This window comes from Rhinolophus sinicus, chromosome 16, assembly GCF_057876585.1.
Source record: "Rhinolophus sinicus isolate RSI-liver-muscle chromosome 16, RSI-T2T, whole genome shotgun sequence".
Lineage (NCBI taxonomy): Eukaryota > Metazoa > Chordata > Mammalia > Chiroptera > Rhinolophidae > Rhinolophus > Rhinolophus sinicus.
In genome coordinates this window covers 52,491,515-52,517,209 of record NC_142516.1, presented here as the reverse complement: position 1 = coordinate 52,517,209, position 25,695 = coordinate 52,491,515, and the positions used below count along the sequence as shown (strand labels likewise).

The 25,695-nt window shown below is 44.1% G+C and overlaps 3 protein-coding genes across 3 annotated transcripts; all 3 read left to right on the top strand.

The window, feature by feature from the left end:
• The first annotated feature begins 3,323 nt into the window (after positions 1-3,323).
• LOC141571337 (prorelaxin-like) lies at positions 3,324-5,286 on the top strand. The gene is made up of 2 exons (XM_074331580.2): positions 3,324-3,757; positions 4,765-5,286. The coding sequence occupies exons 1-2, from the start codon at positions 3,538-3,540 to the stop codon at positions 5,097-5,099; spliced, it is 555 nt and encodes a 184-aa protein (XP_074187681.2). The 5' UTR covers positions 3,324-3,537; the 3' UTR covers positions 5,100-5,286.
• Positions 5,287-13,493: 8,207 nt separating this feature from the next.
• Positions 13,494-15,524, top strand: LOC148755007 (prorelaxin-like). Its single transcript, XM_088792898.1, has 2 exons — positions 13,494-13,961; positions 15,000-15,524. The coding sequence occupies exons 1-2, from the start codon at positions 13,742-13,744 to the stop codon at positions 15,332-15,334; spliced, it is 555 nt and encodes a 184-aa protein (XP_088649024.1). The 5' UTR covers positions 13,494-13,741; the 3' UTR covers positions 15,335-15,524.
• An 8,325-nt stretch (positions 15,525-23,849) lies between these two features.
• On the top strand, positions 23,850-25,695 carry LOC148755006 (prorelaxin-like). Its single transcript, XM_088792773.1, has 2 exons — positions 23,850-24,189; positions 25,174-25,695. The coding sequence occupies exons 1-2, from the start codon at positions 23,970-23,972 to the stop codon at positions 25,506-25,508; spliced, it is 555 nt and encodes a 184-aa protein (XP_088648899.1). The 5' UTR covers positions 23,850-23,969; the 3' UTR covers positions 25,509-25,695.

Sequence of the window (25,695 nt, the reverse complement as noted above, 5' to 3'; positions counted from 1 at the left end):
TCAGTGAGATTATGTAATAGTGTAAATACGGACTATTTGGTCTCCACAACCCAACAAGTCTTAAAGTTGTTGGACTTGTATCAACATTGTTTGGCCCAAGAAGGTCAATAGCGGTTTCTTGACAGAGTCAGGGACGGAGCAGCCATCAGTATACCACATAATTTTCAGGAATTTAAGACAGGTGGTGGGGTCTTGCACTATGTCAGGGGCAATGGCCCACCCATCCCCTTTGTGAGCTCCTTTGCCTGTTCTCAGTGAGTGTGTCAAACAAATCTCCTCCGAGGAGGACGCCATCAACGTGACGCCAGCTGTGCTCCTACAGGAAGATGGATACAGTTAAGATCTTGCCTGCAGAGACTGTTGTTGAAGGCAGGCTGCTGAGTAGCCCACACGTAGTGTGTATTGTGTCCCAGAAGAGGTGAAGGCAAAATGCAGCTGAGAGCTATGGAAATAGGCACTGAACAGAACGTAGCACCAAATCTATACTATCACATGACTTACCAGTGGCTCAATGGGTGGAATAAGTAATTGCAAACATATTGAGTACTGGCTATTGGGGCACATGCTTGGTTTTGTCTTTAAAAAGGAGTCTTTGGAGGTTTTTATGGTTTTTGCAGAACATGAAATGCGTATGTGCGCATGGCTTTAAAGAGGTTTCTTCGTTTGGTTGTTTGTTTTAAGAACACAACACGTCTTCTAGTTGTGCCTGTAAAGGCTGTGAAGCCTGTGTTTGCCTGGTAACCGGACCGGCAGAGCAGCGCAGCCCTGGCACGTGTGCGGAACAGAGCTGCACATTATGAACACGAGGAAATAATTTATTGAAAAACATGAACTTATTTGCACTTAAAATTTACTGTCCATCTAGAAAAGTTGCTTAATGAGCATATTATCTTAGACTATGTAGACTAATTTTAAAAATTAAATTAGAAAGTGTTAAAAATGACCACCCTGTGTTATTGGCTAAACTTCACCTTCTGCTAGGGCCAAACTTCACCTTCTCTGTCGTTGAAGACCTACAACTTGCTCATATCACCTAAGGGAGGGACTAGCCACCCTTGACTAGAGAACCTCCAGCTGAGTTCCTGCAGAAAAGTGTCCTTCTTCCAAAACCTACCTGATGACAATATTGTCAATTGTTGGCAAAGTTTGTGACACCATTTGGAGACCCATCTTGAAGGCTTTCTTGTACAACTGTATCCGGACACTGCCCTCAAGCCAACGGCCAGAGTCTGAAAGTACTTCTCTTCCTTCCCTGCCTTTGGCCTTCAACACGACTCAATCTGATTATACTAATTTGTTGCGTAACTTTATTTAGACCACAACATGTCTTTCGTAGTAATTCCATGTCTCCAGCACTACTGTGGTTTCTTCAGTCAGCCATTACCTGGCAGAATGTTCTGCGTGACCCCCTCTAGAGGTCCTGCACCTTTAGGAACGCCCACTCTCTCCATTCATGCCCATCTTACTTTTCCTCACTTGATCCTCTTTCATTCTATCTTGCTCCTCACCCGCCCTGACCTACCCTGGTAATCAGGGTACTTTGGTAGACAGAGTACTCTGTGCTCCTGGACTTCCAGCATAAATATCTCTAGAACTTAATTTAGTGGAGTTGAGGGGTGGGGGGAGTATTCACCTGGAAAACAGCTGAATGGAGAGGGAAATCGTGTCAAACATACTTCTCAACCGGTTATGATTTTCTATAACACTTATGCCTACTGGCAGGAGCCTGCATTCTACAAATCGGGGTCGGAGTGGAAATGAGGGGATGGTGTCAGGTTTGGCTGGTCTAGCTTTCCTACAGTCCTGCTCGCTGTGAAAGCACATACTCGATAGAGCAAAAGTGGATGTCAGGCATGGAATAGCTTTGCCTACTACCATCCTTACATACATATTCCCTGCTTCTTGTTAACTCACTAGCTTTGACTTTTTTTGTGTGTTTTTTTTTTTTGCTTACCAACCCACTGCTTATTTAATTAATCTAAAAGTTCCTTTTGAAATTTTGAAAAGATCCTTAATTTCTAAAATCTTTAAAAGAGATGATTGTGGAAATTACTAGTTGGTCTGATATCCTTTTTTACTGTTCTTTAAAGCAACATGTCATCTCATCTTTACATATTACACTGACTCTGAGTCCGTCAGACAAAGGATGCATTTTTGTAATTCTGTATTTCAAGAGTACACCACAGGGAGATTTCACACTTGGATGTATATGTTGGAAATGTGGACAAAAGAAAGATTCCAATTGCATGTTACTCATAAAATTATTCTACATAGCTATTTGTATCCTATTGAAAACAAATCTTTGCATACATGTTTGCTGTTCCTGGGAGGAAACGTTTATTTTGAAACTGGCTTAGGAGCTACACATGATTCCCAGGTCATGTTTAATGACTCTTCCATATCCAGCTATTGTTTTTCTCGACAAAACCCTCTTTTACTCGTTATGTTGCTATCCAGGCAACGTTTCTAAACGAATGAAATTAAAAGGCTTGCTATATTGAAACAAAAATTACCTCACCGAATACAGCAAAGAGAGTATAATAAAACAAACAGATATGATTTTGGTGCTGTAACATGCACTACCAATATTTTCCTTCTGGAATTGTGGGATTTCACTGCCTTCATCCTTTTCTGGTTTGTTTCTGTGTGTGTGTGTGTGTGTGTGTGTGTGTGTCTGTGTGTCTGTGTGTGTGTGTGTGTGCGCGTGTGTGTGTGTGTTCTCGCCTCTCCATAGCTCCAGAACAAAATCTCAAACTGAACTATCCAAGCAGCCTATTACTGTCAAACTGCCTCCCAGAGGAGGTGAAGGAAAGTCAGTGGAAAAGTACATGGTGATCTTAAGATACTGTAAAAGACTAAGAGATGCATTGAGAAATTTAATGTTTTTAGAGGGATTTAGATAAAAATTCCTCAGCTTTCTGTCTCTTGTCAACAATTGATTCATTCGTTCATTCATTCATTCAATTTTTATGGACTGATACACCAGATAATTACACCACTAATTAAACCATTTGTAATCTTTTTAGGATTAGAAGGCTATGTAGTAAATGTTCACGCTGGAAGGATCTGGATTGTGAGGATATAAATGATTTCTGTTTTGTTTTTGTTGATATAATTCAGGCTATTGGCCACGTTTAACTTTATAATAAAGGAAAGACTACAAATATTGACGAACTTTACATGGGTATACACAAGCGCTTGAGGACGGACGAGAAAAACAAAAGGAAAACATAGAACTACAAAAGGTCCAAGAAAAGAAAGACGGGCAAATGGAGGAAAGGTACGAAGCACAAGCCAGAGCTGGGGGTGAGGGATGGGAGCGGTGGATTGCAAGGAGGGGGGTGGGGAAAGGGGTGGAGTTTGGACCACATGACTCTAGGTCTAAGTGCTAGTCCGAGGGTTATAAAAGCGTGGTGGAGCCAAGGGGAAGCAGCCTGAAGTCCAGCATTGGCGCAGAGGCAGAGGCTGGTGATCCACAGCAGCCGCAGGGTCCAGAAAAAGGCTGAAACGCCCAGAAGAGCGGAGATTAGGTCCAAGATGGCGCGCCTGTTCGTGTCCTACCTGCTAGGAGTCTGCCTGCTCCTGAGCCAACTTCCCGCAGAGATCCAAGGCCAGAGGAACCAGAAGAAGAATGAGTTTATCAAGTTGTGCGGCTCCGAATTAGCCCTCTACTGGATCCGGCTCTGCGGCAACCTCAACTGGGACAGGATGGCTCTGAGCCCCAAGGAGCCTCGGCTGAGGTCTGGACCGCTTGCAGGTGAGCGCTCCCGCCCCTGGCCCTTCCACGTTTCCCATTGGTGGTTGCCATCGAGCTGCCGACCAATCCGAGCCGCGGCCCGCACTGCCGGGCTCTAGACCTCACTGACTGTCTGCGCTCAACCTGACTCAGGTTACCGGTGCCAAAAAGCTTGGGCTTTTCCCTCCGAAGTTGCTGTTCTAGTAAGTGTCTCACCGGAGATCTCACCAAAGAGAGGGAAAGCAGCGGGAACAGCAAACGGTCTCACTGGCTGCCCTTTACTTCCTGCAGCCAGGGTGACAGCGGGGTGGGGGGTGGGGGGGTAAGAGCGGGGGGTGGGGGGGTGGGGGGGAAAGGGGAAGCCACAGGGGAGGGGAGGCTGCCCAAAGCCCCGCAAGAGGCAGGAAGCAGGGCGCCGGACCCAGAGTCAAGGTATGTGGGCCGGGCAGCGCGACTGCTGGTGGCGGGGCCAACTGGACAGGGCATCTTGACTGAGATGGCAGGGTCAAACAGTGAGGTGTGAGCTGCTTCTCAAGCATGTCTGAGCGTCAAGGGGCCAGGAGGCAAGGGACGTTTGCCCTTCAGACAAACACAGCTGCAAAGAACAGAAAACCCCACTGATGCTCTAACGCAGCTCAAATCTAGAATATATTTAAAAAGAAAAAGCAAACACCTTGTTAGCTATAAGGCATTTATAAAGGTAAATTGGAAGCTAAGTGTAAGTAGCAATGAAAAGTTTCACAGAGGTGTAGGCCCCCTTCTCGGGAACGCGTGGAACTTGCATAGTGGACACAAGGAGAGATGACCGCGGGTCCCGCTGGAATAAGCAAAACCAGGGTAATGCTGTAGGACTTTAAGCTGCCCAATTATAATCAACCAAGTTGTTTAGATATCAGGATACTGGCCTATTGTTTTGATGTGTATTCTATTGAGGCAATGCTTTCCTTATGTCTATGCAAAATTTTATAGTTTTCCCGATGTTCATCGACGTGTGCTTTCTCTCCCCCCACCCCATTGATTACACTTAGATATCATGGCATTGACCGACGCCCAGGATACAAAAACCTTAAATGTGTTGGAATCCGCTCCTGCTTCGTCAGAAGAGAGGAAGACAGCACTGTCTGAGAGGCAGCCATCGCTGAGAGAGCTCCAAGCTGCATTACAGGATGGAAATCTTAACTCTGAAGAATTTAAGGACAATATTCTTACTCGACAAAGTGAAGCAGAAGACAGCAGTCATTTGGAATTAAAGAACCTAGGCTCAGCTCAACATTACCTACAAAAGAGAAGCGCCGGTACTGTAATAGTCGATAGGTGTTGTAACTACGGCTGCTACAGAAAAGAGTTGGCTCGATACTGCTGAGATGAAGCGAATGTGTATTTCATCTAATAATCACCTGTGTTCACATTCACTGATGCCTCTGTCACCCCACTGATGATTGGAATATAAAATATCACGATTAGTGTTTGGGTTTTGAATTTGGTGTGTAAGAAATTATTCCTGGCATTATTGTAGTTACTGCTAATAAATACTTTTATGCTAAAAAGTATGTTTTTATTAATGGCATAATTGTATTGCCTTTTTATTACTATTAACTTAAAATAACAAAATCTTTAACACTTTACACACAATAGGTCAACTTAAAAATGGTTTCTAAATAGATAGTAAAACTCTCAACTCTATTTCTTGCTTTAGTGAGAATGGATTAGTCTATTTTTGAAATTTGTAATTGATACGTTATGATCTGTCCCCCACTTTTTCCTCGAGACCTACTATCCACATGTTCTTTCACTACATAATATTAAAGAAATTATTTTAATAGCAAAAGAAAAATTAAAAATAATTCAACTTACGCAATGCTTAACGCTGGCTATATAAAAAGGACCAAAATGTTTTCATCGATATTAACTCATATCAGATACACAAAGAGTCTCAAATCATGGAGTTTTCTAATGGATTTTGAAATTTTTTCTGTTGTATTGAGCTGTTAATTACAAACAATTCCATTGGACACTAAATCAATTTAATTCAGTGGGGCCCATATGAACACAGCTGTTTTTCAAACTAGGGTTCTTCTCTTAATTCTATCACCGAAGACAGTAAAAAGCAAACCACGTTTTTTTAAGGAGAAAATAAATAGATACATAAAGAGGATAAACATGTCTGTGTCATATATTACAGAAAACCTGCTTTAGCAAAGAATGCACTTTTTGTTCACTATTGTAGAATTTACATACCATTTCGGTAACAAAGTAAATGAATTAATATGAAAACTTGTTAGAGTAGTAAAGTAACAAAGTTCTCATCTTAGTATTTAGCAGTTCCTTCGATATTCCGTACACATAAAATTTGAGACAGCATTTATAGAGAACTGCACTTAAATAACAAGTAAATCTCCATCTAAGCCTATAAATAGAATATATAAAGGGATTAAGACAGCAACTGCCATATTTCAAGTCCTATACATGATTAATAATAACCAGGGCTCTAAAGTTTTTTAAGTCTTCACCAACACCAACTTGTAAAACTTCGGATGCACAACCTCAGAGGCCATTAGCCATCTCATAAAGCCAGGAAGGGTGCTGTCTGAAATGTCCAACCCGGGACAACAAGGGCGCTGACCAGGAAACTTGCAGCCCAGACAGAACAAACAGGCTTCCCTAGACGCAGAAGACATCTCCCCAGACCTTGCTCTGGCCACGTCCCTCATCTGCTCCTCCACAAAAGCCCTGGAGGCGGCACCCCTGGTCCAGAATCAGCATTCGCTACCTCTGACGACATGGCCTTTTTTTAAGTGGGACACTGAGGTCTTTTGCCACCACCGGTGACTCAGTTACTTCCATCTTCCAGTACATACCACTACTCCTGGCCTACGCTCTCCTCTAGTTTAGATGGAAGTGTGCCCCCAAATGTAACACCTCTGGTCCCTACCTGTGTGAGCTATGACCCCTGCCTTTCTTATTCCTAAAGGACCGTGTCTAGGTATAACAGGTATAAATTTGCAAGCAGTCTCTGCTTTGGAAAAAAATCCCTAACTTCTTCATTTTTCACAAATCAATAGAAATACACATTCTGTGACTGAGTTGGGAATTCAGCATCACACATTATTCTAATGGAGCTACCCATTAACCTGTGCTCGAAATCCAAAAGCACCAAAGCGTTAGGCTGCCGGACCCCCAGTTTTCAGTGACGCCCACCTTAACACCTACTACTCTAGCCTGCATGGTCCCCTCAATTTAGGGGCGTGTCTCCCTCCTGGGGATCAGCAGAACTTTGCCAAGGGTGCTTGTTTCTCTGCTCAGGGTCCTATTTCCTCAGGTGACCACAGTCACCCCCTCGGAAGCTTTCATCTCCCCAGGGCACCGCCACTGAGCGCTGCACATCGGTGACCCGTTATTTCAGTACTCCAGGCCTTCAGCCTTTTTGCAGCACAAGGAAACCCCACGTACCCAAGCCACCCACAGGATCCCCTCATGGACCAGTTATATTTATTGTGCTAACTTGTTCCTCTGGCTATTTGGATGACAGTAAGAAGTGTGGCTGGAGCGACACAGATTCATCATGACCACTGATAAAAGAAACTGGAAACCTATCTCACACTGATACTCAGTGGTGTCACTGAGTCTGCGCTTTAGATGACATTTCGGGTTCACAACTTCTCAGTCCACAAGTGTCATGGGCTTGAATGGTGGACTGCTAACCTCAGTTTACTTTCTCTCTTGGAGGTCTTCCTCTGTGTACAGCAGCGCTCTGTACATGTTTTCTGCTCTACCAGGACATGGGGACGAGCAGACCCTGAGCTTGAGTGGGCTTGGGCGTTTCATTTGGTGTTAGGAGAACAGAATTCAGGGCGTGTGTACATGAAGTCAAGTCCTAGGGAAGACTGGCAATCTGGGGAAGACTAGCTCGGTGAGGGTTTCAAAAAACTGCAAAAGACAGCTGTTCGATATATGTGAAAGTCAGTGGATCAGACATATGATAATAATAGACACTGAAACCTAACAAGGGAGGTCTGTGAAAAGCTATCAGGATGTGAGGGCCGTATGGTTGGGCTTTGAGGAATACAGGTGACTGTTTTTCCTTATCTTCCCACCATTCCCACAACCATTAATTTTCTGCTGATGAAGACGTGATTTAAGTAGAAGGAGAACCAACTCTATCCACCAAGGATATGGAACGAGAAAGAGGGAGAGAGAGGGAGAGAGAGGGAGAGAGAGACAGAGAGAGACAGAGAGAGACAACACACTAACAACCCAATATGGACTCTGAGACACTCAACAATTACACATCTTCTCAAAATACTCCAGAGAAAACTTGGCCTCTGCAATGCTTTTCTCTTCACCTTCAGGAACTAAGAATTTTGAAAAGGGTCCAACTAATGCTACGTATTTCACACTAGCAATAATAAAAAGACACCTGGGGTCGAATGCAATGTGTGCCTCTCGATAGTTACTTGCTGAATTCAACAGCCCAGAGAAACCCAGGGTACTGGACTGAGCTTCCATCCAGCTTCCTTGTCTGACCCTGCACCTTAGGAAATAGCCTGGAAGTTGAATGAGGCAGGCAAAGGGGGTTCTGTTCAACTTCTGACTTTCATAAGTTCTCTTCAGCAATTCAAGCGGAGACATCAATTTCCTACTAGAATAGGGATGTTTCAGGAAAAGGAAAAATTCAAATAGCCAGCATGGACACCTCCTCTGCTCTGCCCCTCCAAACGGATTTCACAAGAAATTATTCAGAGAAAGCTAGCAAGAGGAACAGTGAAAGAAATGAATTTTGACATCTGTTATCTGACTAACACACATTTGTAGAATTTTGAAACAAAATTACTTTTAAATTGTACATTAATGGTATTGACTTTATAGGCCAGATCCTGTTATTTAGAATTTGGATACAGAGGATTTCATGACAGAGTATTCATGCTGATTGGAGAAAAGTACTCCAGTGAGTTGCTGCGGCAATGCCAGTGAGCAGAGAGCAGGGTTTCAAGGCCAAATCAAACAAACTCACAGACAGAAGGGTGGTTACCAGGGAGGAAGCAGTGTGGGGGAAGGATGAAAGGAGTAAAGGGGGTCAAATATATATAGTGACAGAGGGAGACTAGACCTTGGCTGGTGAGTACACAGTGCAATATACAAATAAAGTATTACAGAATGGTACACTTGAAACTCACATAATGTTATTCACCAATGTACCTCCAACAAACTTCATTAAAAACACTTTGGCTACGACCTTTAGACAAGTTACAAAATACACCTCCCTTTCCATAGTATACGTTTTTTACCATATTAAGTAGCATGTCCTGATATTACTGACGTGATTAGCTCTTTACAATACATTTAAAGGACTGCATGACCCACGCATGGTCAAAACAAGTATATTTAAAATTTTTCATTTGTTCATTTCTTCAGGATTGCAGTAAGTAACATATTCACTGGAATTATTCCAAAAATGTTTTACCAGATTCTTTGGGTAGTGGCTACGTGATAGTTTTCCAACTATTTGGCACACAGTAGTCAACTAGGGACTTTTAAAGATACTGATGCCTGCTTTGCATTCCAAGATATACTGGTTTAACTGTTGGGGCATAGAACGCAGGCATTAGGCATTCTTGAAGCTCCCCAGGTGATTCTAATGTGCCGCAACTTTGCGCTGGGGTAAGGGCCCAGGTTGGGAGTGGGAGCTATGCTACACTGTCTAATCTGAAGGATCAATCATTCCACGGAAGAAAAGATTCTACATGAGAAGTATCCTGGGGCACTCGTACAGAATTGCCCAAGAGTTTAAGAGTTTGAAAAAAATGTGCAGATGGAGCCATGTAAAAGCCAGGGCATCCAGTGCACAGGTAACTACCTGAACTTTGGCCCACTGTGCTGATGGTGGGGTCCAGTCGTGCTCAGGGACACCCTGACAAAGGGACACAAAGCAGCAACATACACGGTGGTGAGCTCACCTGGGAAGCATATGAGTTCCCATTTCTGTTCACTCAGTTGAACCCAAGGGACTCCCGAGCTACCAAGGGCTCGGGTCTGAGGACAGGGAAGGCGAACTGCTCCTTTGGCTTCAGGTTTGGCTCCATCCTGCAGCAGAGAGGCCTCGGGAGCCATGTTGAGCTCGCGGCGTGCTGCTTTCATGACCCAAGTCATAACGGGCAGCTCGGTCTAGTGGGTCGCAGGCTCTAGGACAGCCTCTCTTTCCAGGAGAGGCTAAGAACGTGGCCAGCAAGTGCTGTTCTAATGGCGTATAATGCAAGGCCTCAGAGGGCCGTTTCTTGCATCACTAGTCCGTGGGGCAACTTATGGCCATTTGAGGTGGTGCATAGGCATGAAAAGAGGTGACTGAAGCCTCTCCAGTGAAGGGATCTCAGAGGGCACTAACGGAAGTGCCTTTATTTCTAATTGGACAGATTCTAGAGCTTTCTTTGAAGGGGGCCCATTCCAGGTGGGCTGGTGTCTAAGTCACAACATCAGTGAGATTATGTAATAGTGTAAATACGGACTATTTGGTCTCCACAACCCAACAAGTCTTAAAGTTGTTGGACTTGTATCAACATTGTTTGGCCCAAGAAGGTCAATAGCGGTTTCTTGACAGAGTCAGGGACGGAGCAGCCATCAGTATACCACATAATTTTCAAGAATTTAAGACAGGTGGTGGGGTCTTGCACTATGTCAGGGGCAATGGCCCACCCATCCCCTTTGTGAGCTCCTTTGCCTGTTCTCAGTGAGTGTGTCAAACAAATCTCCTCCGAGGAGGACGCCATCAACGTGACGCCAGCTGTGCTCCTACAGGAAGATGGATACAGTTAAGATCTTGCCTGCAGAGACTGTTGTTGAAGGCAGGCTGCTGAGTAGCCCACACGTAGTGTGTATTGTGTCCCAGAAGAGGTGAAGGCAAAATGCAGCTGAGAGCTATGGAAATAGGCACTGAACAGAACGTAGCACCAAATCTATACTATCACATGACTTACCAGTGGCTCAATGGGTGGAATAAGTAATTGCAAACATATTGAGTACTGGCTATTGGGGCACATGCTTGGTTTTGTCTTTAAAAAGGAGTCTTTGGAGGTTTTTATGGTTTTTGCAGAACATGAAATGCGTATGTGCGCATGGCTTTAAAGAGGTTTCTTCGTTTGGTTGTTTGTTTTAAGAACACAACACGTCTTCTAGTTGTGCCTGTAAAGGCTGTGAAGCCTGTGTTTGCCTGGTAACCGGACCGGCAGAGCAGCACAGCCCTGGCACGTGTGCGGAACAGAGCTGCACATTATGAACACGAGGAAATAATTTATTGAAAAAAATGAACTTATTTGCACTTAAAATTTACTGTCCATCTAGAAAAGTTGCTTAATGAGCATATTATCTTAGACTATGTAGACTAATTTTAAAAATTAAATTAGAAAGTGTTAAAAATGACCACCCTGTGTTATTGGCTAAACTTCACCTTCTGCTAGGGCCAAACTTCACCTTCTCTGTCGTTGAAGACCTGCAACTTGCTCATATCACCTAAGGGAGGGACTAGCCACCCTTGACTAGAGAACCTCCAGCTGAGTTCCTGCAGAAAAGTGTCCTTCTTCCAAAACCTACCTGATGACAATATTGTCAATTGTTGGCAAAGTTTGTGACACCATTTGGAGACCCATCTTGAAGGCTTTCTTGTACAACTGTATCCGGACACTGCCCTCAAGCCAACGGCCAGAGTCTGAAAGTACTTCTCTTCCTTCCCTGCCTTTGGCCTTCAACACGACTCAATCTGATTATACTAATTTGTTGCGTAACTTTATTTAGACCACAACATGTCTTTCGTAGTAATTCCATGTCTCCAGCACTACTGTGGTTTCTTCAGTCAGCCATTACCTGGCAGAATGTTCTGCGTGACCCCCTCTAGAGGTCCTGCACCTTTAGGAACGCCCACTCTCTCTATTCATGCCCATCTTACTTTTCCTCACTTGATCCTCTTTCATTCTATCTTGCTCCTCACCCGCCCTGACCTACCCTGGTAATCAGGTTACTTTGGTAGACAGAGTACTCTGTGCTCCTGGACTTCCAGCATAAATATCTCTAGAACTTAATTTAGTGGAGTTGAGGGGTGGGGGGAGTATTCACCTGGAAAAAAGCTGAATGGAGAGGGAAATCGTGTCAAACATACTTCTCAACCGGTTATGATTTTCTATAACACTTATGCCTACTGGCAGGAGCCTGCATTCTACAAATCGGGGTCGGAGTGGAAATGAGGGGATGGTGTCAGGTTTGGCTGGTCTAGCTTTCCTACAGTCCTGCTCGCTGTGAAAGCACATACTCGATAGAGCAAAAGTGGATGTCAGGCATGGAATAGCTTTGCCTACTACCATCCTTACATACATATTCCCTGCTTCTTGTTAACTCACTAGCTTTGACTTTTTTTGTGTGTTTTTTTTTTTGCTTACCAACCCACTGCTTATTTAATTAATCTAAAAGTTCCTTTTGAAATTTTGAAAAGATCCTTAATTTCTAAAATCTTTAAAAGAGATGATTGTGGAAATTACTAGTTGGTCTGATATCCTTTTTTACTGTTCTTTAAAGCAACATGTCATCTCATCTTTACATATTACACTGACTCTGAGTCCGTCAGACAAAGGATGCATTTTTGTAATTCTGTATTTCAAGAGTACACCACAGGGAGATTTCACACTTGGATGTATATGTTGGAAATGTGGACAAAAGAAAGATTCCAATTGCATGTTACTCATAAAATTATTCTACATAGCTATTTGTATCCTATTGAAAACAAATCTTTGCATACATGTTTGCTGTTCCTGGGAGGAAACGTTTATTTTGAAACTGGCTTAGGAGCTACACATGATTCCCAGGTCATGTTTAATGACTCTTCCATATCCAGCTATTGTTTTTCTCGACAAAACCCTCTTTTACTCGTTATGTTGCTATCCAGGCAACGTTTCTAAACGAATGAAATTAAAAGGCTTGCTATATTGAAACAAAAATTACCTCACCGAATACAGCAAAGAGAGTATAATAAAACAAACAGATATGATTTTGGTGCTGTAACATGCACTACCAATATTTTCCTTCTGGAATTGTGGGATTTCACTGCCTTCATCCTTTTCTGGTTTGTTTCTGTGTGTGTGTGTGTGTGTGTGTGTGTGTGTGTCTGTGTGTCTGTGTGTGTGTGTGTGTGCGCGTGTGTGTGTGTGTTCTCGCCTCTCCATAGCTCCAGAACAAAATCTCAAACTGAACTATCCAAGCAGCCTATTACTGTCAAACTGCCTCCCAGAGGAGGTGAAGGAAAGTCAGTGGAAAAGTACATGGTGATCTTAAGATACTGTAAAAGACTAAGAGATGCATTGAGAAATTTAATGTTTTTAGAGGGATTTAGATAAAAATTCCTCAGCTTTCTGTCTCTTGTCAACAATTGATTCATTCGTTCATTCATTCATTCAATTTTTATGGACTGATACACCAGATAATTACACCACTAATTAAACCATTTGTAATCTTTTTAGGATTAGAAGGCTATGTAGTAAATGTTCACGCTGGAAGGATCTGGATTGTGAGGATATAAATGATTTCTGTTTTATTTTTGTTGATATAATTCAGGCTATTGGCCACGTTTAACTTTATAATAAAGGAAAGACTACAAATATTGACGAACTTTACATGGGTATACACAAGCGCTTGAGGACGGACGAGAAAAACAAAAGGAAAACATAGAACTACAAAAGGTCCAAGAAAAGAAAGACGGGCAAATGGAGGAAAGGTACGAAGCACAAGCCAGAGCTGGGGGTGAGGGATGGGAGCGGTGGATTGCAAGGAGGGGGGTGGGGAAAGGGGTGGAGTTTGGACCACATGACTCTAGGTCTAAGTGCTAGTCCGAGGGTTATAAAAGCGTGGTGGAGCCAAGGGGAAGCAGCCTGAAGTCCAGCATTGGCGCAGAGGCAGAGGCTGGTGATCCACAGCAGCCGCAGGGTCCAGAAAAAGGCTGAAACGCCCAGAAGAGCGGAGATTAGGTCCAAGATGGCGCGCCTGTTCGTGTCCTACCTGCTAGGAGTCTGCCTGCTCCTGAGCCAACTTCCCGCAGAGATCCAAGGCCAGAGGAACCAGAAGAAGAATGAGTTTATCAAGCTGTGCGGCTCCGAATTAGCCCTCTACTGGATCCGGCTCTGCGGCAACCTCAACTGGGACAGGATGGCCCTGAGCCCCAAGGAGCCTCGGCTGAGGTCTGGACCGCTTGCAGGTGAGCGCTCCCGCCCCTGGCCTTTCCACGTTTCCCATTGGTGGTTGCCATCGAGCTGCCGACCAATCCGAGCCGCGGCCCGCACTGCCGGGCTCTAGACCTCACTGACTGTCTGCGCTCAACCTGACTCAGGGTACCGGTGCCAAAAAGCTTGGGGTTTTCCCTCCGAAGTTGCTGTTCTAGTAAGTGTGTCACCGGAGATCTCACCAGAGAGAGGGAAAGCAGCGGGAACAGCAAACGGTCTCACTGGCTGCCCTTTACTTCCTGCAGCCAGGGTGACAGCGGGGTGGGGGGTGGGGGGGTAAGAGCGGGGAGGGGGGGAGGGGGAAGCCACAGGGGAGGGGAGGCTGCCCAAAGCCCCGCAAGAGGCAGGAAGCAGGGCGCCGGACCCAGAGTCAAGGTATGTGGGCCGGGCAGCGCGACTGCTGGTGGCGGGGCCAACTGGACAGGGCATCTTGACTGAGATGGCAGGGTCAAACAGTGAGGTGTGAGCTGCTTCTCAAGCATGTCTGAGCGTCAAGGGGCCAGGAGGCAAGGGACGTTTGCCCTTCAGACAAACACAGCTGCAAAGAACAGAAAACCCCACTGATGCTTCAAGCATCTGGGAGCTGCAACGGATTATCTTTCAAAGCAAAATCTGAGAATTGAACGCAGCTCAAATCTAGACTACATTTAAAAAGAAAAAGCAAACACTTTGTTAGCTATAAGGCATTTATAAAGGTAAATTGGAAGCTAAGTGTAAGTAGCAATGAAAAGTTTCACAGAGGTATAGGCCCCCTTCTCGGGAACGCGTGGAACTTGCATAGTGGACACAAGGAGAGATGACCGAGGGTCCCGCTGGAATAAGCAAATGCTGTAGGACTTTAAGCTGCCCAATTATAATCAACCAAGTTGTTTAGATATCAGGATACTGGCTGATTGTTTTGATGTGTATTCTATTGAGGCAACGCTTTCCTTATGTCTATGCAAAATTTTATAGTTTTCCCGATGTTCATCGACGTGTGCTTTCTCTCCCCCCACCCCACTGATTACACTTAGATATCATGGCATTGACCGACGCCCAGGATACAAAAACCTTAAATGTGTTGGAAACCGTTCCTGCTTCGTCAGAAGAGAGGAAGACAGCACTGTCTGAGAGGCAGCCATCGCTGAAAGAGCGCCAAGCTGCATTACAGGATGGAAATCTTAACTCGGAAGAATTTAAGGACAATATTCGTACTCGACAAAGTGAAGCAGAAGACAGCAGTCATTCGGAATTAAAGAACCTAGGCTCAGCTCAACATTACCTACAAAAGAGAAGCGCCGGTACTGTAATAGTCGATAGGTGTTGTAACTACGGCTGCTACAGAAAAGAGTTGGCTCGATACTGCTGAGATGAAGCAAATGTGTATTTCGTCTAATAATCACCTGTGTTCTCACCTATGTTCACATTCACTGATGCCTCTGTCACCCCACTGATGATTGGAATATAAAATATCACAATTAGTGTTTGGGTTTTGAATTTGGTGTGTAAGGAATTATTCCTGGCATTATTGTAGTTACTGCTAATAAATACTTTTATGCTAAAAAGTATGTTTTTATTAATGGCATAATTGTATTGCCTTTTTATTACTATTAACTTAAAATAACAAAATCTTTAACACTTTACACACAATAGGTCAACTTAAAAATGGTTTCTAAATAGATAGTAAAACTCTCAACTCTATTTCTTGCTTTAGTGAGAATGGATTAGTCTATTTTTGAAATTTGTAATTGATACGTTATGATCTGTCCCCCACTTTTTCCTCGAGACCTACTATCCACATGTTCTTTCACTACATAATATTAAAGAAATTATTTTAATAGCAAAAGAAAAATTAAAAATAATTCAACTTACGCAATGCTTAACGCTGGCTATATAAAAAGGACCAAAATGTTTTCATCGATATTAACTCATATCAGATACACAAAGAGTCTCAAATCATGGAGTTTTCTAATAGATTTTGAAATTTTTTCTGTTGTATTGAGCTGTTAATTACAAACAATTCCATTGGACACTAAATCAATTTAATTCAGTGGGGCCCATATGAACGCAGCTGTTTTTCAAACTAGGGTTCTTCTCTTAATTCTATCACCGAAGACAGTAAAAAGCAAACCACGTTTTTTTAAGGAGAAAATAAATAGATACATAAAGAAGATAAACATGTCTGTGTCATATATTACAGAAAACCTGCTTTAGCAAAGAATGCACTTTTTGTTCACTATTGTAGAATTTACATACCATTTCGGTAACAAAGTAACTGAATTAATATGAAAACTTGTTAGAGTAGTAAAGTAACAAAGTTCTCATCTCAGTAATTTGCATTTCCTTCGATATCCCGTACACATAAAATTTGAGACAGCATTTATAGAGAACTGCACTTAAATAACAAGTAAATCTCCATCTAAGCCTATAAATAGAATATATAAAGGGATTAAGACAGCAACTGCCATATTTCAAGTCCTATACATGATTAATAATAACCAGGGCTCTAAAGTTTTTTAAGTCTTCACCAACACCAACTTGTAAAACTTCGGATGCACAACCTCAGAGGCCATTAGCCATCTCATAAAGCCAGGAAGGGTGCTGTCTGAAATGTCCAACCCGGGACAACAAGGGCGCTGACCAGGAAACTTGCAGCCCAGACAGAACAAACAGGCTTCCCTAGACGCAGAAGACATCTCCCCAGACCTTGCTCTGGCCACGTCCCTCATCTGCTCCTCCACAAAAGCCCTGGAGGCGGCACCCCTGGTCCAGAATCAGCATTCGCTACCTCTGACGACATGGCCTTTTTTTAAGTGGGACACTGAGGTCTTTTGCCACCACCGGTGACTCAGTTACTTCCATCTTCCAGTACATACCACTACTCCTGGCCTACGCTCTCCTCTAGTTTAGATGGAAGTGTGCCCCCAAATGTAACACCTCTGGTCCCTACCTGTGTGAGCTATGACCCCTGCCTTTCTTATTCCTAAAGGACCGTGTCTAGGTATAACAGGTATAAATTTGCAAGCAGTCTCTGCTTTGGAAAAAAATCCCTAACTTCTTCATTTTTCACAAATCAATAGAAATACACATTCTGTGACTGAGTTGGGAATTCAGCATCACACATTATTCTAATGGAGCTACCCATTAACCTGTGCTCGAAATCCAAAAGCACCAAAGCGTTAGGCTGCCGGACCCCCAGTTTTCAGTGACGCCCACCTTAACACCTACTACTCTAGCCTGCATGGTCCCCTCAATTTAGGGGCGTGTCTCCCTCCTGGGGATCAGCAGAACTTTGCCAAGGGTGCTTGTTTCTCTGCTCAGGGTCCTATTTCCTCAGGTGACCACAGTCACCCCCTCGGAAGCTTTCATCTCCCCAGGGCACCGCCACTGAGCGCTGCACATCGGTGACCCGTTATTTCAGTACTCCAGGCCTTCAGCCTTTTTGCAGCACAAGGAAACCCCACGTACCCAAGCCACCCACAGGATCCCCTCATGGACCAGTTATATTTATTGTGCTAACTTGTTCCTCTGGCTATTTGAATGACAGTAAGAAGTGTGGCTGGAGCGACACAGATTCATCATGACCACTGATAAAAGAAACTGGAAACCTATCTCACACTGATACTCAGTGGTGTCGCTGAGTCTGAGCTTTAGATGACATTTCGGGTTCACAACTTCTCAGTCCACAAGTGTCATGAGCTTGAATGGTGGACTGCTAACCTCAGTTTACTTGCTCTCTTGGAGGTCTTCCTCTGTGTACAGCAGCGCTCTGTGCATGTTTTCTGCTCTACCAGGACATGGGGACGAGCAGACCCTGAGCTTGAGTGGGCTTGGGTGTTTCATTTGGTGTTAGGAGAACAGAATTCAGGGCGTGTGTACATGAAGTCAAGTCCTAGGGAAGACTGGCAATCTGGGGAAGACTAGCTCGGTGAGGGTTTCAAAAAACTGCAAAAGACAGCTGTTCGATATATGTGAAAGTCAGTGGATCAGACATATGATAATAATAGACACTGAAACCTAACAAGGGAGGTCTGTGAAAAGCTATCAGGATGTGAGGGCCGTATGGTTGGGCTTTGAGGAATACAGGTGACTGTTTTTCCTTATCTTCCCACCATTCCCACAACCATTAATTTTCTGCTGATGAAGACGTGATTTAAGTAGAAGGAGAACCAACTCTATCCACCAAGGATATGGAACGAGAAAGAGGGAGAGAGAAGGAGAGAGAGGGAGAGAGAAGGAGAGAGAGGGAGAGAGAGGGAGAGAGAGACAGAGAGAGACAACACACTAACAACCCAATATGGACTCTGAGACACTCAACAATTACACATCTTCTCAAAATACTCCAGAGAAAACTTGGCCTCTGCAATGCTTTTCTCTTCACCTTCAGGAACTAAGAATTTTGAAATGAATCCAACTAATGCTACGTATTTCACACTAGCAATAATAAAAAGACACCCGGGGTCGAATGCAATGTGTGCCTCTCGATAGTTACTTGCTGAATTCAACAGCCCAGAGAAACCCAGGGTACTGGACTGAGCTTCCATCCAGCTTCCTTGTCTGACCCTGCACCTTAGGAAATAGCCTGGAAGTTGAATGAGGCAGGCAAAGGGGGTTCTGTTCAACTTCTGACTTTTATAAGTTCTCTTCAGCAATTCAAGCGGAGACATCAATTTCCTACTAGAATAGGGATGTTTCAAATAGGGAAAAGGGAAAATTCAAATAGCCAGCATGGACACCTCCTCTGCTCTGCCCCTCCAAACGGATTTCGCAAGAAATTATTCAGAGAAAGCTAGCAAGAGGAACAGTGAAAGAAATGAATTTTGACATTCGTTATCTGACTAACACACATTTGTAGAATTTTGAAACAAAATTACTTTTAAATTGTACATTAATGGTATTGACTTTATAGGCCAGATCCTGTTATTTAGAATTTGGATACAGAGGATTTCATGACAGAGTATTCATGCTGATTGGAGAAAAGTACTCCAGTGAGTTGCTGCGGCAATGCCAGTGAGCAGAGAGCAGGGTTTCAAGGCCAAATCAAACAAACTCACAGACAGAAGGGTGGTTACCAGGGAGGAAGCAGTGTGGGGGAAGGATGAAAGGAGTAAAGGGGGTCAAATATATATAGTGACAGAGGGAGACTAGACCTTGGCTGGTGAGTACACAGTGCAATATACAAATAAAGTATTACAGAATGGTACACTTGAAACTCACATAATGTTATTCACCAATGTACCTCCAACAAACTTCATTAAAAACACTTTGGCTGCGACCTTTAGACAAGTTACAAAATACACCTCCCTTTCCATAGTATACGTTTTTTACCATATTAAGTAGCATGTCCTGATATTACTGACATGATTAGCTCTTTACAATACATTTAAAGGACTGCATGACCCACGCATGGTCAAAACAAGTATATTTAAAATTTTTCATTTGTTCATTTCTTCAGGATTGCAGTAAGTAACATATTCACTGGAATTATTCCAAAAATGTTTTACCAGATTCTTTGGGTAGTGGCTACGTGATAGTTTTCCAACTATTTGGCACACAGTAGTCAACTAGGGACTTTTAAAGATACTGATGCCTGCTTTGCATTCCAAGATATACTGGTTTAACTGTTGGGGCATAGAACGCAGGCATTAGGCATTCCTGAAGCTCCCCAGGTGATTCTAATGTGCCACAACTTTGCGCTGGGGTAAGGGCCCAGGTTGGGAGTGGGAGCTATGCTACACTGTCTAATCTGAAGGATCAATCATTCCACGGAAGAAAAGATTCTACATGAGAAGTATCCTGGGGCACTCGTACAGAATTGCCCAAGAGTTTAAGAGTTTGAAAAAAATGTGCAGATGGAGCCATGTAAAGGCCAGGGCATCCAGTGCACAGGTAACTACCTGAACTTTGGCCCACTGTGCTGATGGTGGGGTCCAGTCGTGCTCAGGGACACCCTGACAAAGGGACACAAAGCAGCAACATACACGGTGGTGAGCTCACCTGGGAAGCATATGAGTTCCCATTTCTGTTCACTCAGTTGAACCCAAGGGACTCCCGAGCTACCAAGGGCTCGGGTCTGAGGACAGGGAAGGCGAACTGCTCCTTTGGCTTCAGGTTTGGCTCCATCCTGCAGCAGAGAGGCCTCGGGAGCCATGTTGAGCTCGCGGCGTGCTGCTTTCATGACCCAAGTCATAACGGGCAGCTCGGTCTGGTGGGTCGCAGGCTCTAGGACAGCCTCTCTTTCCAGGAGAGGCTAAGAACGTGGCCAGCAAGTGCTGTTCTAATGGCGTATAATGCAAGGCCTCAGAGGGCCGTTTCTTGCATCACTAGTCCGTGGGGCAACTTATGGCCATTTGAGGTGGTGCATAGGCATGAAAAGAGGTGACTGAAGCCTCTCCAGTGAAGGGATCTCAGAGGGCACTAACGGAAGTGCCTTTATTTCTAATTGGACAGATTCTAGAGCTTTCTTTGAAGGGGGCCCATTCCAGGTGGGCTGGTGTCTAAGTCACAACATCAGTGAGATTATGTAATAGTGTAAATACGGACTATTTGGTCTCCACAACCCAACAAGTCTTAAAGTTGTTGGACTTGTATCAACATTGTTTGGCCCAAGAAGGTCAATAGCGGTTTCTTGACAGAGTCAGGGACGGAGCAGCCATCAGTATACCACATAATTTTCAGGAATTTAAGACAGGTGGTGGGGTCTTGCACTATGTCAGGGGCAATGGCCCACCCATCCCCTTTGTGAGCTCCTTTGCATGTTCTCAGTGAGTGTGTCAAACAAATCTCCTCCGAGGAGGACGCCATCAATGTGACGCCAGCTGTGCTCCTACAGGAAGATGGATACAGTTAAGATCTTGCCTGCAGAGACTGTTGTTGAAGGCAGGCTGCTGAGTAGCCCACACGTAGTGTGTATTGTGTCCCAGAAGAGGTGAAGGCAAAATGCAGCTGAGAGCTATGGAAATAGGCACTGAACAGAACGTAGCACCAAATCTATACTATCACATGACTTACCAGTGGCTCAATGGGTGGAATAAGTAATTGCAAACATATTGAGTACTGGCTATTGGGGCACATGCTTGGTTTTGTCTTTAAAAAGGAGTCTTTGGAGGTTTTTATGGTTTTTGCAGAACATGAAATGCGTATGTGCGCATGGCTTTAAAGAGGTTTCTTCGTTTGGTTGTTTGTTTTAAGAACACAACACGTCTTCTAGTTGTGCCTGTAAAGGCTGTGAAGCCTGTGTTTGCCTGGTAACCGAACCGGCAGAGCAGCGCAGCCCTGGCACGTGTGCGGAACAGAGCTGCACATTATGAACACGAGGAAATAATTTATTGAAAAAAATGAACTTATTTGCACTTAAAATTTACTGTCCATCTAGAAAAGTTGCTTAATGAGCATATTATCTTAGACTATGTAGACTAATTTTAAAAATTAAATTAGAAAGTGTTAAAAATGACCACCCTGTGTTATTGGCTAAACTTCACCTTCTGCTAGGGCCAAACTTCACCTTCTCTGTCGTTGAAGACCTGCAACTTGCTCATATCACCTAAGGGAGGGACTAGCCACCCTTGACTAGAGAACCTCCAGCTGAGTTCCTGCAGAAAAGTGTCCTTCTTCCAAAACCTACCTGATGACAATATTGTCAATTGTTGGCAAAGTTTGTGACACCATTTGGAGACCCATCTTGAAGGCTTTCTTGTACAACTGTATCCGGACACTGCCCTCAAGCCAACGGCCAGAGTCTGAAAGTACTTCTCTTCCTTCCCTGCCTTTGGCCTTCAACACGACTCAATCTGATTATACTAATTTGTTGCGTAACTTTATTTAGACCACAACATGTCTTTCGTAGTAATTCCATGTCTCCAGCACTACTGTGGTTTCTTCAGTCAGCCATTACCTGGCAGAATGTTCTGCGTGACCCCCTCTAGAGGTCCTGCACCTTTAGGAACGCCCACTCTCTCTATTCATGCCCATCTTACTTTTCCTCACTTGATCCTCTTTCATTCTATCTTGCTCCTCACCCGCCCTGACCTACCCTGGTAATCAGGGTACTTTGGTAGACAGAGTACTCTGTGCTCCTGGACTTCCAGCATAAATATCTCTAGAACTTAATTTAGTGGAGTTGAGGGGTGGGGGGAGTATTCACCTGGAAAACAGCTGAATGGAGAGGGAAATCGTGTCAAACATACTTCTCAACCGGTTATGATTTTCTATAACACTTATGCCTACTGGCAGGAGCCTGCATTCTACAAATCGGGGTCGGAGTGGAAATGAGGGGATGGTGTCAGGTTTGGCTGGTCTAGCTTTCCTACAGTCCTGCTCGCTGTGAAAGCACATACTCGATAGAGCAAAAGTGGATGTCAGGCATGGAATAGCTTTGCCTACTACCATCCTTACATACATATTCCCTGCTTCTTGTTAACTCACTAGCTTTGACTTTTTTTGTGTGTTTTTTTTTTTGCTTACCAACCCACTGCTTATTTAATTAATCTAAAAGTTCCTTTTGAAATTTTGAAAAGATCCTTAATTTCTAAAATCTTTAAAAGAGATGATTGTGGAAATTACTAGTTGGTCTGATATCCTTTTTTACTGTTCTTTAAAGCAACATGTCATCTCATCTTTACATATTACACTGACTCTGAGTCCGTCAGACAAAGGATGCATTTTTGTAATTCTGTATTTCAAGAGTACACCACAGGGAGATTTCACACTTGGATGTATATGTTGGAAATGTGGACAAAAGAAAGATTCCAATTGCATGTTACTCATAAAATTATTCTACATAGCTATTTGTATCCTATTGAAAACAAATCTTTGCATACATGTTTGCTGTTCCTGGGAGGAAACGTTTATTTTGAAACTGGCTTAGGAGCTACACATGATTCCCAGGTCATGTTTAATGACTCTTCCATATCCAGCTATTGTTTTTCTCGACAAAACCCTCTTTTACTCGTTATGTTGCTATCCAGGCAACGCTTCTAAACGAATGAAATTAAAAGGCTTGCTATATTGAAACAAAAATTACCTCACCGAATACAGCAAAGAGAGTATAATAAAACAAATAGATATGATTTTGGTGCTGTAACATGCACTACCAATATTTTCCTTCTGGAATTGTGGGATTTCACTGCCTTCATCCTTTGCTGGTTTGTTTCTGTGTGTGTGTGTGTGCGCGTGTGCGTGTGTGTGTGTTCTCGCCTCTCCATAGCTCCAGAACAACATCTCAAACTGAACTATCCAAGCAGCCTGTTACTGTCAAACTGCCTCCCAGAGGAGGTGAAGGAAAGTCAGTGGAAAAGTACATGGTGATCTTAAGATACTGTAAAAGACTAAGAGATGCATTGAGAAATTTAATGTTTTTAGAGGGATTTAGATAAAAATTCCTCAGCTTTCTGTCTCTTGTCAACAATTGATTCATTCGTTCATTCATTCATTCAATTTTTATGGACTGATACACCAGATAATTACACCACTAATTAAACCATTTGTAATCTTTTTAGGATTAGAAGGCTATGTAGTAAATGTTCACGCTGGAAGGATCTGGATTGTGAGGATATAAATGATTTCTGTTTTGTTTTTGTTGATATAATTCAGGCTATTGGCCACGTTTAACTTTATAATAAAGGAAAGACTTCAAATATTGACGAACTTTACATGGGTATACACAAGCGCTTGAGGACGAGAAAAACAAAAGGAAAACATAGAACTACAAAAGGTCCAAGAAAAGAAAGACGGGCAAATGGAGGAAAGGTACGAAGCACAAGCCAGAGCTGGGGGTGAGGGATGGGAGCGGTGGATTGCAAGGAGGGGGGTGGGGAAAGGGGTGGAGTTTGGACCACATGACTCTAGGTCTAAGTGCTAGTCCGAGGGTTATAAAAGCGTGGTGGAGCCAAGAGGAAGCAGCCTGAAGTCCAGCATTGGCGCAGAGGCAGAGGCTGGTGATCCACAGCAGCCGCAGGGTCCAGAAAAAGGCTGAAACGCCCAGAAGAGCGGAGATTAGGTCCAAGATGGCGCGCCTGTTCGTGTCCTACCTGCTAGGAGTCTGCCTGCTCCTGAGCCAACTTCCCGCAGAGATCCAAGGCCAGAGGAACCAGAAGAAGAATGAGTTTATCAAGTTGTGCGGCTCCGAATTAGCCCTCTACTGGATCCGGCTCTGCGGCAACCTCAACTGGGACAGGATGGCTCTGAGCCCCAAGGAGCCTCGGCTGAGGTCTGGACCGCTTGCAGGTGAGCGCTCCCGCCCCTGGCCCTTCCACGTTTCCCATTGGTGGTTGCCATCGAGCTGCCGACCAATCCGAGCCGCGGCCCGCACTGCCGGGCTCTAGACCTCACTGACTGTCTGCGCTCAACCTGACTCAGGGTACCGGTGCCAAAAAGCTTGGGCTTTCCCCTCCGAAGTTGCTGTTCTAGTAAGTGTGTCACCGGAGATCTCACCAGAGAGAGGGAAAGCAGCGGGAACAGCAAACGGTCTCACTGGCTGCCCTTTACTTCCTGCAGCCAGGGTGACAGCGGGGTGGGGGGTGGGGGGGTAAGAGCGGGGAGGGGGGGAGGGGGAAGCCACAGGGGAGGGGAGGCTGCCCAAAGCCCCGCAAGAGGCAGGAAGCAGGGCGCCGGACCCAGAGTCAAGGTATGGGGGCCGGGCAGCGCGAATGCTGGTGGCGGGGCCAACTGGACAGGGCATCTTGACTGAGATGGCAGGGTCAAACAGTGAGGTGTGAGCTGCTTCTCAAGCATGTCTAAGCGTCAAGGGGCCAGGAGGCAAGGGACGTTTGCCCTTCAGACAAACACAGTTGCAAAGAACAGAAAACCCGACTGATGCTCTAACGCAGCTCAAATCTAGAATATATTTAAAAAGAAAAAGCAAACACCTTGTTAGCTATAAGGCATTTATAAAGGTAAATTGGAAGCTAAGTGTAAGTAGCAATGAAAAGTTTCAGAGGTATAGGCCCCCTTCTCGGGAACGCGTGGAACTTGCATAGTGGACACAAGGAGAGATGACAGAGGGTCCCGCTGGAATAAGCAAATGCTGTAGGACTTTAAGCTGCCCAATTATAATCAACCAAGTTGTTTAGATATCAGGATACTGGCCTATTGTTTTGATGTGTATTCTATTGAGGCAATGCTTTCCTTATGTCTATGCAAAATTTTATAGCTTTCCCGATGTTCATCGACGTGTGCTTTCTCTCCCCCCACCCCACTGATTACACTTAGATATCATGGCATTGACCGACGCCCAGGATACAAAAACCTTAAATGTGTTGGAATCCGCTCCTGCTGCGTCAGAAGAGAGGAAGACAGCACTGTCTGAGAGGCAGCCATCGCTGAGAGAGCTCCAAGCTGCATTACAGGATGGAAATCTTAACTCTGAAGAATTTAAGGACAATATTCTTACTCGACAAAGTGAAGCAGAAGACAGCAGTCATTTGGAATTAAAGAACCTAGGCTCAGCTCAACATTACCTACAAAAGAGAAGCGCCGGTACTGTAATAGTCGATAGGTGTTGTAACTACGGCTGCTACAGAAAAGAGTTGGCTCGATACTGCTGAGATGAAGCGAATGTGTATTTCATCTAATAATCACCTGTGTTCACATTCACTGATGCCTCTGTCACCCCACTGATGATTGGAATATAAAATATCACGATTAGTGTTTGGGTTTTGAATTTGGTGTGTAAGAAATTATTCCTGGCATTATTGTAGTTACTGCTAATAAATACTTTTATGCTAAAAAGTA

Bases quoted from the DNA above. Each gene is read 5' to 3' on its own strand.
- LOC141571337 (XM_074331580.2), top strand. From the start codon at position 3,538: ATGGCGCGCCTGTTCGTGTCCTACCTGCTAGGAGTCTGCCTGCTCCTG. The intron at 3,758-4,764 runs GTGAGCGCTCCC...GATTACACTTAG, and splicing joins GAGGTCTGGACCGCTTGCAG to ATATCATGGCATTGACCGAC.
- LOC148755007 (XM_088792898.1), top strand. From the start codon at position 13,742: ATGGCGCGCCTGTTCGTGTCCTACCTGCTAGGAGTCTGCCTGCTCCTG. The intron at 13,962-14,999 runs GTGAGCGCTCCC...GATTACACTTAG, and splicing joins GAGGTCTGGACCGCTTGCAG to ATATCATGGCATTGACCGAC.
- LOC148755006 (XM_088792773.1), top strand. From the start codon at position 23,970: ATGGCGCGCCTGTTCGTGTCCTACCTGCTAGGAGTCTGCCTGCTCCTG. The intron at 24,190-25,173 runs GTGAGCGCTCCC...GATTACACTTAG, and splicing joins GAGGTCTGGACCGCTTGCAG to ATATCATGGCATTGACCGAC.